The sequence below is a fragment of the Haliotis cracherodii genome, unplaced genomic scaffold (assembly GCF_022045235.1).
Source record: "Haliotis cracherodii isolate W230 unplaced genomic scaffold, xgHalCrac1.p SCAF_3, whole genome shotgun sequence".
NCBI lineage: Eukaryota > Metazoa > Mollusca > Gastropoda > Lepetellida > Haliotidae > Haliotis > Haliotis cracherodii.
The window spans coordinates 51460000-51479180 of record NW_027266286.1 but is presented as its reverse complement, the minus strand read 5'-3'; the positions used below and the strand labels follow the sequence as shown (position 1 = coordinate 51479180).

The 19181-nt window shown below is 38.8% G+C and overlaps 1 protein-coding gene and 1 pseudogene across 1 annotated transcript; one reads left to right on the top strand and one right to left on the bottom strand.

Annotated features, from left to right (window-relative positions):
* Window positions 1-90: 90 nt before the first annotated feature.
* On the bottom strand, window positions 91-2568 carry LOC139475508 (toll-like receptor 4). Its single transcript, XM_071258702.1, has one exon. It carries the CDS (start codon window positions 2566-2568, stop codon window positions 91-93), a length of 2478 nt encoding a protein of 825 aa, XP_071114803.1.
* Window positions 2569-15398: 12830 nt separating this feature from the next.
* Window positions 15399-15920, top strand: LOC139474904 (uncharacterized; annotated as a pseudogene).
* Window positions 15921-19181: the final 3261 nt, after the last annotated feature.

The following is a 19181-nucleotide window of genomic DNA, read 5'->3' as shown; positions in this document are numbered from 1 at the left end:
TTCTTGAATTTGTCAATTTTGTTTTGTCTTGAAATGGATACGAATATTTTTATCCGTAGGACATTTGTGTATATGTTATAAACGCATATTTTAATCCTCATCCATCTTGATGCACTGGCTGATTTCTTTCCACAGCCTCTCTTCATCGTCCCTGTATCTGCCGACACAGAAGATGTGTCTCTCCTCCACAACATTCAGCAAGGCGGGGGAGATGTCACCTCGTCCCACGTCCTCAAACAACACAAGAAGGATGCTACCAACTGGCATTCTGTTGGAGGAATAAACACTACGATTAACGATGAAGCGGCACCACTGGTCCTCTACAAAAGATTGAGTGAGAATAAGGACCGTCTTCCAACTGGAATCTATTCCGTTGATGATGTCGTCAGCTATTTGTCCTCCAGGGATGGTGTCTCTGTCTTTCAGGAAGAGTTTGACTCCATGTCTGTCTTCTAGGTGCTCTCTCATAGTGTGACAGATGTACTGATAATCGCAGTCACTGTAGCCGATGTAGGCATCGTTTGGGAAATTAGTCCGTCTCAATGGTTTTGCTACATTTATAAAGCCAAATAATCGCATTAAAATGTTGAAAAGTAGAGTCTTCTTTTGAATTATGACATACATTATCATAAAGAAGAAGAAGAGCAATGCAAAACCCGAAATGCAAACAGAAAGCCAAAATGGACCAGAACAACGCCTCCAGATTGCTTCGTAATGACTATAAACATATAATGGAGATTCAATCTGTCCATTATCTAGCACGCAGATATAGTTGTCTACGTTCTTCACGGTTGCATCTGTCGAGAAAAGCCACAGCACAAAGCCTAGATTGTTACAGCCACAGGACAAAAGGTTGCCATTCAGGTTCAGGGTAAAATTTCGTCTGGATGACAGCTCATCAACAAGGGTCATCTCTGTTTCTGACAGAACAGGGAGCGAGTTGAAGCTGAGGTCAAGGTCATACAGGGAAGATGTCGTTGTCAGATCAAAGGGAATAGCCTCAAAGCGATTGAATGATAGATCGATCTTGATCATTGGGTTATTGGAAAATATATTCTGATCCATAATTGCGAGATCGTTATAACTAAGAACGATCGTCTCTAACCGTATTAACGGTCGAAATACTTCACTTCCATGATTTAAAAGAAAACTCTTGTCAAGTCCAATTTGAGACATTTTTAGGATTTTAAGATTCGGGAAATAGCTCATCGTATCTGGTTTCATTTTTGTGAATGGATTTCCCGAGATATCAAGCTCTGTGAGGTTTTCTAAACCATAAACACCATACTGAAAAGCTTCAAGTCCATTGAAAGCAAAGATAAAACTCCGGAGTGATACTGCGTTTGAAAATACGATTTTACTATTTAACTCCCCAATGTCACTTAATGTACCGTGGATGTACAGGGATCTCAGTGTGGGGGGAAACGAGAAACGTAAGGTTGGTACTGATGAAGAAACTTCGTAATTAGGCATTTTTGGAAGTAACTCATTTTTCCTGAAATGGTTAGAAACATTAACAAACGAAATACGTGGTGCAAAGTATATACTAAAAAGTAACATCCTATCGCCTAATAGGTGATTATCAGACAAATCAATGGATTCAAGACAGTTGGAGAAACGTGAATCAGGTTTCAAAATAGAGGTGCCAATCCATAGTATCTTGTTACTCTTCATTGAAAACCTCACAACGCACACATCTTGCAGGTTTTCTAGTATGGCATTCGTCAGGATCCTTCGATCTAGGGTACCGTAATGCAAGCTACTAAATGGGTATATACGATCAAAGTAAACAGCGGTCATGTTGAGGCCACTCAGACTGTACATTGAAGTCACAGCTTCTATTGCAGTAACCTGCTTAGCATTAGACAGGATCAGATTGTTAAGTTTCTTCAGATGTATAAAGGCCATTTTTTCTAGATCCGTGAAGGGACAGTTGACAAAGTCAAGGTCTTCAATATTGCAATGCCGAAATGACCAAAGAGTGTCATTTTTTAGTGCCTGGATTTTACAGCCAGTAAAACCAAAGATGAGTGTTTTTAGATTCGTCATGTTTGAAAAACCTGATCCAAAAATGGGCTGTTGAAATGTGTCTATTTTTAACTCCTTTACACTCCTGAGCTTTCCGAGAGCATTCTCTGGGTATACACCATCAAGACGAGGATCATTGTTGTGCAGATGGAGCTTCTGAAGCTGCTGGAGAGGAAGGAAGACATTATCTGGGTAGGTGGTGGAAGTTAGCATCAGTCTGTTGTTGTGTAACAATAATTCGCGGAGATTACGTGTTCTCGTGAATGTCCTACTGTCAAGTTTTGATAATTCGTTGCTTGATAAATCCAAGTATTTGAGATTATCCAATGACGAGTTGGCTGGTATGTTCACAACGGTGATATTGTTCTTACTTAGATCAAGTGAAGTTGTCGACGTAGGCAAATCTGATGGTATGTGAGACAGATTGATGTTCGAGCAATCAACATATGTCCCTCCATATATATCATCATGATGAAAGTAGCATCCATTGACAACACTGGCACATAAGCAATATACCAGAAGAAGGACTGGGATGACCATTGTGTTTGCCACCTGGAATTAAAAAACAAAAACAAAACGTAAACAGCGAGTTGACCGTGAGTGAGTGAAAACGGTTTTGCACGACATGAGACTATCTTCTTCAGGTCTTAATTCTCACAACAAGCATTATACATTATAGTGTCGGCCTTCTGGTTCTGCCTCCGCAGGGTGGCAGTATGAAAAGATTTCAAAATGTCAGGGTTCATTGATTTCGAAATTTCTTGAAACGTAAATTAACATATGCTACAACTTTCAGCCACTTAACTCTTTTTGAATTAAATTTTTTTAGAGGAGGCTGCAAAAGCAACGATCCACGTACGGTCGAGGTACGATAAAAAAAATCAGCAAGCTTCACTTCCCGATCCACGCCATCGAAACACGAGGACACACAATAAGCGGCCATGACTTCATGATCCACGTCATCGAAACACAAGGACAGACAATTAGCAAGCCTGACTTCTCGGTCCACGACATCAAGACACGAGGACACACAATCAGCAGTCATGACTTCCCGATCCACGCCATCGAGACACGAACACACACTACCAGCAGTCATGACTTCCTGATCCACGTCATCGAAACACGAGGACACACAATAAGCGGCCATGACTTCATGATCCACGCCATCGAGACACGAGGACACACAATCAGCAAGCCACACTTATCGATCCTAGCCATCGAGACACGAGGACAGACAATCAACAAGCCTGACTTCTCGATCCACGCCATCAAAACACGAGGACACACAATCAGCGGCCTTGACTTCATGATCCGGGCCATCGAGATACGAGGACACACAATCAGCGGCTTTGACTTCATGATCCACGCCATCGGGACACGAGGACACACAATCAGCGAGCCTGACTTCCGCCGTCATATAGCTGGAATATTGCTGAGTGCAGCGTTAAACAACAAACCAACCAAACAACCAACATACTAGTAATGTATTCAGTTGCATCCATCATGTACACAAAAGTTCCCCAACCATACATTGATTTTATTCAACTTTGTTTACCTTTATAAGATCTGAATACACGATCTAAGGCGGAAATCGCAATCTTATTCAAATATATTTTCTACTACAAAATAACAATTGAAATTAGTATTAAATGTGTTAAAACTAGTTATCAAATATAATTTGTGGACTTCATGCATTTATTTATTGTCATCCAATATTATATTTTGTTAAAATCGAGACACATGGACACACAATCAGCGAGCCTGAATCACGATCCACGCCATCGAGACACGAGGACACACAATCAGCGGCCTTGACTTCATGATCCACGCCATCGAGACACGAGGACACACAATCAGCGGCCTTGACTTCATGATCCACGCCATCGAGATACGAGGACACACAATCAGCGGCCTTGACTTCATGATCCACGCCATCGGGACACGAGGACACACAATCAGCGAGCCTGACTTCCGCCGTCATATAGCTGGAATATTGCTGAGTGCGGCGTTAAACAACAAACAACCAAACAACCAACATACTAGTAATTTATTCAGTTGCATCCATCATGTACACAAAAGTTCCCCAACCATACATTGATTTCATTCAACTTTGTTTACCTTTATAAGATCTGAATGCACCATCTAAGGGGGAAGTCGCAATCTTATCCAGATATATATATTTTCTACTACAAAATAACAATTGAATTTAGCATTAAATGTGTTAAAACTAGTTATCAAATATAGTTTGTGGACTTCATGCATGTATTTAATGTCATCCAATATTATATTTTGTTAAAATTCGACAACGATCACGACAATTAGTTCGGTACTTGTCGTACACACACACACAAAAAAATTGGGAGGCATTTACCGAACAGACAAAACGACGTTGCGCGTCATAGGCCTGCGTTGTGTTTGTTTGTTTGTTGTTTAACGCCGCACTCGGCAATATTCCAGCTATATGACGGCGGTCTGTAAAATAATCGAGTCTGGACCGAACAATCCAGTGATTGACATCATGAGCATCTATCTACGCAATTGGGATCGATGACACGTATCAACCAAGTCAGCGAGCCTGACCACCCGATCCCGTTAGTCGCCTTTTACGACCTATTCTACCCCGGAATCTTCATGGGTCGCCTGCGTTGTGGGTGTTGCATAATTTCCTACGCACTCTAAATGTGTTGAGGGAGTGATGTCGGATCAAATACTGTAGGCACAACATGACACATTAGTTACGTTTTTCCTTCACATCTCATAATTATAGGGCCCTTAAGAAGTTCACGGTACAACGCGAGACCTTACGTTGTTTTATTACTTCCGGTGACAACACGTTTCACGGCAGTGGCGATAGCAGTGTTACGTCGGACAGAACCCGGCTAATCATACTCGATACACTCTAGTGTAACTTAGAAACCATGACATGTTACTGGCCATTTAAACACTCGAGCTAGTTAGCATAGATAGCACGTGTATTTTGTCAAAGTGAAACTGGACGGTACGCTGAACTGTAAGTGTTCAGTTTTTGCCCACCTCTGTGTTTCCATTAACAGGCTGATATGCTGGTATAATTGTCAATGTTGATCGGTTAATCATCACACGTACTATGATGATGGCCTTTAAATGTATGTAGAAACTGTCGATCGGTGATTCATGGAATTTTATTTGTAGGCATTTATTTTTAAGATAAATAAAAGGAATTTGCAATTGTTGGCAAGTATCCATTAAATCTATTCTGAACCTTTTCCAATATATTGAAATGTATAGTTCTAATAAGGAACTACGCAGAACTATTCTTGTGTCTAGGTGATATGACACAGCATACAGTAGTGAATACTATGTGAATTTTGGCAGTGTAAAATTTTGTGTTGAATTGTTGTCAATACTTTTAAGCAATTATTATGTGCAAAGTCATTTATGTGGGTGTCTAATGATATTTCTGTGCACTGAAAAATGAACATTTATTCACAGAACATATTAATATGATTTGTAAATATGATGTTTAAATACTTACTATTTTTGGTTTTTAAGAGCTCTGAATAGCGGTTAACTTGAAATCTATATTCTGTATGATATGAACTAACGTGATCATTACAAACCCTTTCTGCATTTTATTAGCATATTTAGTTAAAGGTAGAATCTACATTCTTAATGAAATCATTGTAAGGAATTGTTTGTATTTTAGAAGTATTAATTTTATGTTCTCGTAAGTGTTTTTCATCGTTTGCAGTTAAACCAGATTTCCATGTCTAGGGGTAAAAAGATTTCCCAATCTTACTGATGAGTAGACCTATGTATCACCAGAATTACCACTGACACCAAACATAACTGCAGCCAAACAGCGTTTTCTGTCATCCGAACTTCCATACAGTCATCCTGTAGATGTTGACGAGAGTAACATGTTTGTGCAAGTCTACCCAATCTGCATTATTATATTTGTTCACTGTGGAAACAAACTAACTATGTTAATTACACAACAATTTTGGACATGTTTTCGAATGGCTCCTTCATAAAAAGGTGTTTAAATAACACTTTCTGCTTATTACTAATACATAAAATAACAAATAACAATTTTGAAAATTCCTCACTGAAATTAAAGTGTGTAACAGAGTGAATATGACCAAATAAAATATATATTAAATTTTAAGTTTCAAACACATGACTGGTTAATTAATATCAATATTAAAAAATCAATTAACAAAATCCATAAATTCATTGCTCAGACGTTCCAAATTTCGTCCCCTAAATCTTGCACGCTCAAACTGCCAAATGCACGCCTATATGACACTTTTGATGAAATCAGATATTAAAACTCATGGTTGCATCGTAAAAAAATATCTTACATCACAGAAACAAGTAACATATCTTCTGTAATCATAAAACACTGTCCACAGCGAATATAAATACATGTTCCCAACAGTTATCTCTAAATAGACGTTACCAACAGTAATCTATGAATAGACGTTCCCAGACGTTCCCAACAGTAATCTATGAATAAACGTCCCCAATAGTTATCTATAAATAGACGTTCCCAACAGTTATCTATAAATAGACGTTCCCAACAGTAATCTATGAATAGACGTTCCCTGAAGTTCCCAACAGTAATCTATGAATAAACGTTCCCAACAGTAAACTATGAATAAACGTCCCAAACAGTTATCTATAAATAGACGTTCCCAACAGTTATCTATAAATAGACGTTCCCAACAGTTATCTATGAATAAACGTTCCCAACAGTTATCTATGAATAGACGTTCCCAACAGTTATTTCTAAATAGACGTTACCAACAGTAATCTATGAATAGACGTTCCCAGACGTTCCCAACAGTTATCTATGAATAAACGTTCCCAACAGTTATCTATGAATAGACGTTCCCAACAGTTATCTCTAAATAGACGTTACCAACAGTAATCTATGAATAGACGTTCCCAGACGTTCCCAACAGTTATCTATGAATAAACGTTCCCAACAGTTATCTATGAATAGACGTCCCCAACAGTTATCTATAAATAGACGTTCCCAACAGTTATCTATGAATAGACGTTCCCAGACGTTCCCAACAGTAATCTATGAATAGACTTTCCCAGACGTTCCCAACAGTAATCTATGAATAAACGTCCCCAACAGTTATCTATAAATAGACGTTCCCAACAGTTATCTATAAATTGACGTTCCCAACAGTAATCTATGAATAGACTTTCCCTGAAGTTCCCAACAGTAATCTATGAATAAACGTCCCCAACAGTTATCTATAAATAGACGTTCCCAACAGTTATCTATAAATTGACGTTCCCAACAGTAATCTATGAATAGACGTTCCCTGAAGTTCCCAACAGTAATCTATGAATAAACGTTCCAGACAGTAATCTATGAATAAACGTCCCCAACAGAAATCTATAAATAGACGTTCCCAACAGTTATCTATAAATAGACGTTCCCAACAGTTATCTATGAATAAACGTTCCACACAGTTATCTATGAATAGACGTCCCCAGACGTTCCCAACAGTAATCTATGAATAAACGTCCCCAACAGTTATCTATAAATAGACGTTCCCAACAGTTATCTATAAATAGACGTTACCAACAGTAATCTATGAATAGACGTTCCCAGACGTTCCCAACAGTTATCTATGAATAAACGTTCCCAACAGTTATCTATGAATAGACGTTCCCAACAGTTATCTATAAACAGACGTTCCCAACAGTAATCTGTGAATAGACGTTCCCAACAGTTATCTATGAATAAACGTTCAGAACAGTTATCTATGAATAAAGGTTCCCAACAGTAATCTATGAATAAACGTCCCCAACAGTTATCTATAAATAGACGTTCCCAACAGTTATCTATAAATAGACGTTCCCAACAGTAATCTATGAATAGACGTTCCCTGAAGTTCCCAACAGTAATCTATGAATAAACGTTCCCAACAGTAATCTATGAATAAACGTCCCCAACAGTTATCTATAAATAGACGTTCCCAACAGTTATCTATGAATAAACGTTCCCAACAGTTATCTAATGAATAGACGTTCCCAACAGTTATCTCTAAATAGGCGTTACCAACAGTAATCTATGAATAGACGTTCCCAGACGTTCCCAACAGTTATCTATGAATAAACGTTCCCAACAGTTATCTATGAATAGACGTTCCCAACAGTTATCTATAAATAGACGTTCCCAACAGTTATCTATAAATAGACGTTACCAACAGTAATCTATGAATAGACGTTCCCAACAGTTATCTATGAATAAACGTCCCCAACAGTTATCTATAAATAGACGTTCCCAACAGTTATCTATAAATAGACGTTCCCAACAGTAATCTATGAATAGACGTTCCCAACAGTTATCTATGAATAAAGGTTCCCAACAGTAATCTATGAATAAACGTCCCCAACAGTTATCTATAAATAGACGTTCCCCACAGTTATCTATAAATAGACGTTCCCAACAGTAATCTATGAATAGACGTTCCCTGAAGTTCCCAACAGTAATCTATGAATAAACGTTCCCAACAGTAATCTATGAATAAACGTCCCCAACAGTTATCTATAAATAGACGTTCCCAACAGTAATCTATAAATAGACGTTCCCAACAATTATCTATGAATAAACGTTCCCAACAGTTATCTATGAATAGACGTTCCCAACAGTTATCTCTAAATAGACGTTACCAACAGTAATCTATGAATAGACGTTCCCAGACGTTCCCAACAGTAATCTATGAATAGACGTTCCCAGACGTTCCCAACAGTAATCTATGAATAAACGTTACCAACATTAATCTATGAATAAACGTCCCCAACAGTTATCTATGAATAAAGGTTCCCAACAGTAATCTATGAATAAACGTCCCCAACAGTTATCTATAAATAGACGTTCCCAACAGTTATCTATAAATTGACGTTCCCAACAGTAATCTATGAATAGACGTTCCCTGAAGTTCCCAACAGTAATCTATGAATAAACGTTCCCAACAGTAATCTATGAATAAACGTCCCAAACAGTTATCTATAAATAGACGTTCCCAACAGTTATCTATAAATAGACGTTCCCAACAGTTATCTATGAATAAACGTTCCCAACAGTTATCTATGAATAGACGTCCCCAACAGTTATCTCTAAATAGACGTTACCAACAGTAATCTATGAATAGACGTTCCCAGACGTTCCCAACAGTTATCTATGAATAAACGTTCCCAACAGTTATCTATGAATAGACGTTACCAGCAGTAATCAATGAATAGACGTTCCCAGACGTTCCCAACAGTAATCTATGAATAGACGTTCCCAGACGTTCCCAACAGTAATCTATGAATAAACGTTACCAACATTAATCTATGAATAAACGTCCCCAACAGTTATCTATAAATAGACGTTCCCAACAGTTATCTATAAATAGACGTTCCCAACAGTTATCTATAAATAGACGTTCCCAACAGTAATCTATGAATAAACGTTCCCAACAGTAATCTATGAATAAACATCCCCAACAGTTATCTATAAATAGACGTTCCCAACAGTTATCTATGAATAAACGTTCCCAACAGTTATCTATGAATAGACGTTCCCAACAGTTATCTCTAAATAGACGTTACCAACAGTAATCTATGAATAGACGTTCCCAGACGTTCCCAACAGTTATCTATGAATAAACGTTCCCAACAGTTATCTATGAATAGACGTTACCAACAGTAATCTATGAATAGACGTTCCCAGACGTTCCCAACAGTAATCTATGAATAGACGTTCCCAGACGTTCCCAACAGTAATCTATGAATAAACGTTACCAACATTAATCTATGAATAAACGTCCCCAACAGTTATCTATAAATAGACGTTCCCAACAGTTATCTATAAATAGACGTTCCCAACAGTTATCTATAAATAGACGTTCCCAACAGTAATCTATCAATAAACGTTCCCAACAGTAATCTATGAATAAACATCCCCAACAGTTATCTATAAATAGACGTTCCCAACAGTTATCTATAAATAGACGTTCCCAACAGTTATCTATGAATAAACGTTCCCAACAGTTATCTATGAATAGACGTTCCCAACAGTTATCTCTAAATAGACGTTACCAACAGTAATCTATGAATAGACGTTCCCAGACGTTCCCAACAGTAATCTATGAATAAACGTTCCCAACAGTTATCTATGAACAGACGTTCCCAACAGTTATCTCTAAATAGACGTTACCAACAGTAATCTATGAATAGACGTTCCCAGACGTTCCCAACAGTAATCTATGAATAGACGTTCCCAGACGTTCCCAACAGTAATCTATCAATAAACGTTCCCAACAATTATCTATAAATAGACGTTCCCAACAGTTATCTATAAATAGACGTTCCCAACAGTTATCTATAAATAGACGTTACCAACAATAATCTATGAATAGACGTTCCCAACAGTTATCTATAAATAGACGTTCCCAACAGTAATCTATGAATAGACGTTCCCAGACGTTCCCAACAGTAATCTATGAATAAATGTTCCCAACAGTTATCTATAAATAGACGTTCCCAACAGTTATCTATAAACAGACGTTCCCAAAAGTAATCTACAAATGGACGTTCCCAACAGTTATCTATAAACAGACGTTCCCAACAGTAATCTACAAATAGACGTTCTCAAAGTAATCTACAAATAGACGTTAGAAACAGTTTTATACAAACAGACGATCCCAACAGTAATCTTAAAGGATACAGTTCCATCAGTAACCAATGAATAGACGTTCCCATAAGTTACCTTTTACATAGACGTTCCCAAAAGTAACCTATAAAAATGACGTTTCCAAAAGTATTCTATTAATAGATGTTCTCAACACTAACCTATAAGAAGATGTTCCTAACAGTAATTGTCAAAAGGTGATGGTCCGAACAAACAATGAAATCATCCCGCCGTGCCTTTTGCACATTTAAATGCATTACTACTTAGTCATAAAACATGGAGGAAGAAAAGAACAACTTGATGCACGCATTTCGTTTTTTTGTGCTAAAATTTAATTTGTTCTAGATAAAACTGCAAAATATAATTGGTCTTCAGGCATTATGGAGAGAAAGTTGATCGCTTGACATGCAGGTTTTGAAATATTTTATAAAGTAAAATCGGCTTATATGTCCTAAAAATATTTAATTGTGGGTCTCTAACCTATTGATATACACAGATGTATGAACCTATACAGAGTCATCCAAGATCTCGTAAGAGGCGACTAACGGGATCGGGTGGTCAGGCTCGTTGATGCATGTTATCGTATCCCAATTGCGTGGATCGATGCTCGTGATGTCAATCACTGGATTGTCTGGTCCTGACTCGATTACAGACCGCCTTCACATAGCTGGACTATTGCTGAGTGGGGCGTTAAACAACAAACAAAACAAACAATCATTTATTTGAATGAATACTGCATGAATGTTTGACTTTGTGCAACAATGGCTATTTTAACCATGCTATATGTTGAGCCCCACCTGACCCAGGTCATACAAATAATGAAAGTAACTTGAGGGTGACACTCGCCTGTTTCCTAATAAATTCATGACTAGCAGTGATTAATGACTAATACACGACGGAGTAAGTTAATAATTGATACTGATTCAGAATAGTTACAGATGGATCAGCACTTACTTTGATGTGTCTAGTTGTACACGGGATCAAGAAACAGCTTCATCACCTATGGCCTTTGAAAAAGGGAAGTTAAATCGGATATAAACGACAAGCTGCCCATTGTTCCCATCAAATGAAAGTTGCAACTCACACTGGCTCTATTCATTCCGCCTTTACTTCCGGCAGCACTACCGCAGTGATAGCAATCTGACACTTTACATAAAACATGATCTCTGTTGCTCGCCTTATTCCTGTATTACATTGTATAAACGTCCGGTGACGTCATCCCATTGTTCTATACGTTTTTTCACTTCAGCAAGTACGTGGGCTCCCAGTTGCGAAGATCGATGCTCATAATGTCAGTCACTGGATTATCTGGTCCAGACTCGATTATTTACAGACCGACGTCATAAAAATTAGCTATAAAATGTTTGACTGTAAAAATGGCAAATAGATACAGGGAGTGTGATTTTTTCATGAACGTCCATATACTACAACATACCTAAAGGAGATCACAACAGATTACAGTGTAGTTACATTGTATAAACGTCCGGTGACGTCATCCCATTGTTCTATACGTTTTTTCACTTCAGCAAGTACGTGGGCTCCCAGTTGCGAAGATCGATGCTCATAATGTCAGTCACTGGATTTTCTGGTCCAGACTCGATTATTTACAGACCGACGTCATAAAAATTAGCTATAAAAAGTTTGACTGTAAAAATGGCAAATAGATACAGGGAGTGTGATTTTATCATGAACGTCCATATACTACAACATACCTAAAGGAGATCACAACAGATTACAGTGTAGTTTATTGTTCATTCGGTAATACGAATCAGTTTCCCTTTGCTATTAATAGTCAACGAAAGCTAGTTAGAAGTGCATCTAAACATACACACTACTCCAATGGAAAATGCGACTGCGATGTTGTTTTGCGAAAGGTCTCACTCTAATTTAGAATGCGACCATTGTAGAAAGAATATCGCAAACAGAATGCCTCATCGTGATATGTCGCAATTCTAAAAATATACAATGTGTGGCTCTGTGCCGACGTCGCGACACCAATCATCTGGCATCTGCATTGTTTTGACATCCTCGTGACATCCTCGTGACATCCTCGTGAAACAATAACACTTTGCCTAAAAGCGGGAACAATAATTCCGTAGTGGCTTGAATTACACAATGCAATGACCAGTGTGTGTAATAAGAATAATATTCTCATAAGATGAACCCATGATTGTGTTGTTTCAAAACACACCCACCGACACTACCCCCGTCGCGACATACCAACATATTTTCAAAGATGGTACTTTTTGTTACTCATCAATAAGGGGATAACACAAGGACTGGTGTGGCTTGGGGTTTAATGTGTCTGAATGGGCCGCACACACACACACACACACACACACACACACACACACTACCCCCTCACACAAACACACACGCACACTACCCCTACTCAACTGATAGTATTGTCCAAGCGCATCGTGTTTTGGGTTCGGAAGGAGGGCGGAAAATAACAAAAATAAGGGTGAAAGACTACAGCAGCAAGGCTTTTAGTTCAAAAGGGTTGACAATCACGCGCCGTAACACACACCAATGTTTCCAATGTTCTGTTACTAAGCTTAAAGCATATAGGCAGTCGGACGGCGATTCTTTATCGTTGGTGATGAGGCGGCCGAAGGCGACGACACGACGAGACCTGCTGTTCGTACGCCGATTTTATAGTGCTCTCCCACTGAGACAGCATGCTTCAGTTTAACAGGAATACTCCACTCAGACACAGTATACTGACTCTGAGCCGTCTCGTCCTTGTTTTAGCCCCTCAATGCCGAGTGGCAGACAGGGTAACAACAAGTACCATCTTTTAACGTCTTTTGGAATGACACGGCAGGGAATCGAACCCCCGACCTTCCGATCTGCAGAAAGACGCTCTACCACTAGACCACGGAGGCGGTCTGTGATTAGAGGGGGTACTCGGAAGGTTCGCTAAATACATTGAAACAAAGAAGGTACTCGTGCAGGGCACTTTAACATTATATTTAAAAATGTATTATAGATAAATCACGTGTAAGTGACAACTATGGACACAACTAGGAGAGCGGGGTTCTGACTCTACCGACGAACTACTCAATCGTGTTTTGAGGCAAGCTATTTTTATGTTTGTTTGTTTGCTCGGTGTTAACAATATGAGCTATGTGGCGGCGGTCTGTAAATAATAGAATCTGGACCAGACAATCCAGTGATTGACATCAAGAGCATCGTTCCTCGCATGACATGCATCAACCAAGTCAGCGAGCCTGACCATCCGATTCCGTTAATCGCCTCTTACGACAAGCATAGTTCCCTAGACATAATCGAATACAATACACCCGACACAGCCTAACTAACAGATTATGGCCTTGACCCCTCTACACCGCCAACGACGATTACAATGCGCAAGAACTGTACGTCGGTGGCATCGGCGTGATTGGGAAAGGTGCTGTTCACAAATAATAAAGACGCTTTAAGTTGTTCCGAAATGATGGCCGAGTCCGTGTTTATCGACGAAGCGGAGAGCGACTGGCACCTAACTGCATCCAAAATGTGCACCCTTATGGTAATGGTGGCGTCGTGGTATGGGGCGGTATTTGCGGTCAGCGGACAACAAGGCGTGTCATCATCCGTGCGAATCTGACTGGCCAAAGGACTGGAAATGAAGTGTTGCGGCCTGTTGTAGTGCCATTCTTACGTGGACAGCCAAGGGGTACCCTTTTGCAGCAGGACAATGCACGACCTCATACCGCCAGACTTGCTCAGCAATATCTACACACCGTTAACGTCAACGCATTACCTTGGTCAACATGTTCTCCAGACATGAATCCCATAGAGCATCTCTCGGATAATCGTGATCGACAGTTGCGACAACGCGTACATCCCCCAGCAAACAGACAGCAGCTTGAATAGGTTTTACTAAATGAGTGGCGCAGAATTCCTGCTGACGTTATCCGGCGATTGACGAAATCCACGAGGAGACGTATTTTGGCGTGCACTGATGCAGGGGGTAGTCACACACGCTACTAAGGACATGTCTTGTCACAGGATTTGACTTTATGAGCACCCTTTGTGTGGACTCTGTTTGACTCGTGTTAAGGTAATTTTATATTTTGACCCTACGTCTCATTCGCTCGGCCTTATGGCAAGTGCACTATCGATACGGCTTTGCAATTTTGTACAGACATCGAAAAATGATTTCTTTCATTAAAATAATCATCATATAGTTAATATCTGTCTTTGTTTCTTTTTATAGAGCTACTGAACAAGGTGATAAGTTTCTTTTGCCCGGTAGTTTGTGATAATACGTCTCTTCTTTTGGAATAGGGGGTGGTCGGGTAGCCTAGTGCTTAGAGCGTTCGCTCATCACGCCTAAGACCCGGGTTCGATTCCCTACATTGGTACAATGTATGAAGCCCATTTCTGGTGTCCCCCGCCGGGGCATTGCTTGAATATTGCTTAAAGCGGCCTAAAACAATATTCACTCACTTTTGTTTTGGAATATCTTGTTACTGTAACAAAAGTGTCAAGTGTAAGCGCTATGTGCTTTAAATCCTGATATGTATTTATTTGGAAATATGTTATAGTCCAAGCAGTTGATTCACAACTATTTCATTGATAATTATAATTCATGTTGATTATATTTGCCATGGCATGTTGAAGTATGTTTTACCACAAAAAGACGTTTTTTTGTCTTACAGATATTAGAAACACGTGTAACATGTTCACAGAAAAAGTATGTCGACTGCATCTGAAATTTCGGCTTCGTGCTTGCAATGGCACAATTAACCTGGAACTTAAGTACTTCTTCTATGCGAGTTTTGGGCCACAGTTGAAACGAAGGGTTAAGGAATTAAATAACACGTTATTACTTTTTACTGATATAGGAATTCACAGTAATTATGACTATGAAGAAATTCAAAAAACGTTTTGTTACCAACACTCAAGTACATAGAGAACAATACGAGACCTTGGCCAAAAGTTCTGTGGGCAGCTAGTCATGCCCCTGGTATCATGAAGTCCCCGATGGTGTCGTCCGAGTCATATGGCAATGTTAAACGCTTCAATGACAACATGGGTCCTTTTCTCAGATGCTGGAAAGTTCCTGTTTTCAATACCTTTAACATATGACCGATGGAATGGCGAGTTTTGATGGTGAGCACTACGGACTTGGGATGAATGTAGTGAAAGCAAATCTACTTCTTAGTTACCAAAAGAATTGAAAAATAGGGGATTGTGGTGAGCTATTGCGCCGGTGTTTCTCATATTGAGTACCATTTTATTAGAGGTAAACTGACTTATGATCATGTGGTTACAATCCATGTGAGGATCGACAGTCATGTGTTAAACGCGAGCGTTTATATTTAGCAGTGTGTGCATATAAATACTACAGCACGATTTTTTCTTTAAGTTCTATCTGGTAATCTAATGAATACAGAGGTGTCAATCAATATTTGTGTTTGATTACTTGTTAATTGTCTATACAATAGTATGCAACATAATGTCAATTTCGTGATCAAAACTCCATATATATATATATATAGCATTATGAACAATTTGACACAGCATATTTTTCTAAGCGAAAAACTTGGATAGGCCTTGACCATGTAGGATCGAGCAAGATGTTCTGGCATGAAAGTTGTAAGCACCATATTTATGAGCAACCATAGAAAGATAAGCTAATAATAAAAGAATAAACAATACCAAACTATAATATTGTAATCATTATATTGGAGAAACATTGTATATTCACAGTCATAAAATACATGCATTAAGTTTTCTTTCTCTATCTTGCAAAATTCACATAAATCATCATCGACAAGTTTCATTTTATACAGTTCTTTTTTGTATATATCATTCTGTGCAGGAATCTAAATTGAAAATCTGTCAATGTAACATCTCTAATGTCTTTTCTAAAAGAGACAAAACATTTAGCCCATTCTAAGCATTCACCAAATTCAATCTCCCAATTCTTACATATTTTGAGTTGTGAGTCTTAAAAATGTCTTGAACCTTTTTTACAAATAAAATAAGTCCTGATAACATGGAAGAATATACATATCAAAGTATAAATCCACATCAAATTGTTTTTTTAATTGCTGTTTTCCATGTTTGAGGAATAATTGAACATAATGCAAAATTGTATCTTTCTTTTATGATTTCAAATGGAGTAAATCTATTTCCCTGACATATATGTTTCAGGGACCAAATACCCTTATTATACCAATCTTTTATGAATTTTTTTGTGGAATTTAAGTAGTGGTTTAACCATAACGGTTGATTCATAATGTTTTCAATAAGAGAAAAGTCTAATTCATATTTTCTAAAATATTCACACCAAACTTTAATAACATCATTCCAATAAGGGTTAGAAGCTTTTGTGTAGATAAAAGCATTTGAACCTAATCTGAGTAAATCTTTTACTGGAATGTCATATTGCTGATATTTCTGTTGTTTAATACATTTACTTAAAAAGAGATTTTTAGAGATTTCACAAAATATCAGGCTTTCTTTCCCCCATTTTTTTTATTCTCTCTTAATATTTTCTCTTTTTATTTTATCTGTTTTTCCGTTCCAAAGAAAATAAAAAAATATTTTATCTAATTTCTTTAAAAAAGCATCTGGCGGATTTGGGAGTGCAGTGAATATGTGAACCAGCTGTGGTAAAGCAAGTGTTTTAATAACTGTAATTTTCCCAATTAATGTTAGATGCCTTTTTCTCCAGTTTGCTAAAAGTTTAGTGATATTTTCTAATCTTTTACGAGTATTGATTACCCATAAATCCTTTAATTCCGGGTTAAGTAATAATACCTAAAACTTCAAATTTTGTATGACACAGGAAGAACTATTGTTTATAAGCATATTTACCCAATCGACAATATAGGATCCAAAACCAATTTTTTTAAGTACGTCTATTATGAATGATTTGGAAATTGTATCAAAGGCTTTCTCAAAATCTATAAGAAGAAGAAGACCTGTTTTATTTTGTTCTTTTAGATGGAATATGATATCATATAATAATCTTATATTTTCTGCAATGCATCTTCCTGGTATAAAGCCAGTTTGATTTTCATTAATTAGACAAGGGAGAGTTTTCTTTATTCTATTTGCAATACATGCACTCATTATTTTGTATAATATACTAGCCACATAAAGAAACTGTGAACGGAGAAAATATAGATATAAGGGCACACCGTCCACATATGAAATAAAGGTTTGAACACAGCAATTATTGGAGACATTCAAACGCTCATGCACGTACCTTGCGATATGACGTCATTGATGGGGGCCTATGGACGTGCAATGTGTTACTGCACGTGCATACTGTGCAGCTGTACACAGCATGTGCAACTCAAAATTCGCTGTCACTTTGGAAAGCATGATCTGTGGTCATTCAAAAATTCAAAACTTCTCAGGCGTAGACACAAGCATATCAGAAGCAAATTATGCCAAGATTGACAGCTGCACAGCGTCATGAAGCCATTGGAATGATCCGAGCGGGAATGAGGCAACAACAGGTTGCAACACATTTCCAATGCCATCGTAACACGATATCGGCATTGGTGAGGCGTTATCAGAACACAAATGACGTTGCCGACCACCCACGTTCAGGACGTCCCCGAGTAACGACGCCAAGACAGGACAGATGGATTCGAGTTACACATCTCCGACACAGGTTCCAAACGGCAGTAAAGACGTCCCAGACAATTCCTGGACTGCGCCGTATCCATCCCAACACTGTCAGGAATCGTTTACATCAGTACGGGATTCGGCCACGACGCCCTGCCATACGTCCCATCCCGACACACCGTCATCGCGTCAACCGTCTAAGATGGTGTCGAAATCATGTTCGCCAACCTCGAATATGGTGGAGAAATGTTGTCTTTACAGATTAATTGAGGTTCAACATTTCCCACAGTGACGGGCGCCAACGTGTCTACCGGCGTTTGGGAGAACGTTATGCACGCAACTGTATTGTGGAGAGGAATCGTTTTGGAGGTGGCTCTGTGATGATTTGGGGTGGGATAACAGCACGGCACCGAACCCCTTTGGTGGTTGTTCAGGGCAATCTCACCGGTGTTGGCTACAGAGATCAGATTCTGAGGCCTGTGGTCATTCCTTTCCTGCAACGTCATGGCCCGGGATTGACATTTCAACAGGACAACGCTCTTCCTCACACAGCTAGGGTCGCAATGGATTTCCTTCACCATAACAATGTCATGTTACTGCAATGGCCTGCAAATTCTCGAGATCTCTCCCCAATAGAGCATGTGTGGGATGAAATGGAGCGCCGTCTGCGTCGTCTTCCACATCCTCCAGTTAACGTCTGTGACTTGGCACAGGATTTGAGGAGGATATGGCAGGCCATTCCCCAGGGTGGTCATACCCGTTATTGACTTTGTGACTTTGTCGTTTGACCCCCTACTCCATTTTGATCTTCTGACGTCATCGTAACAGATGTTGTTCAGGTCCCATTGACATTTTCTTATGGTCCGATCATTCA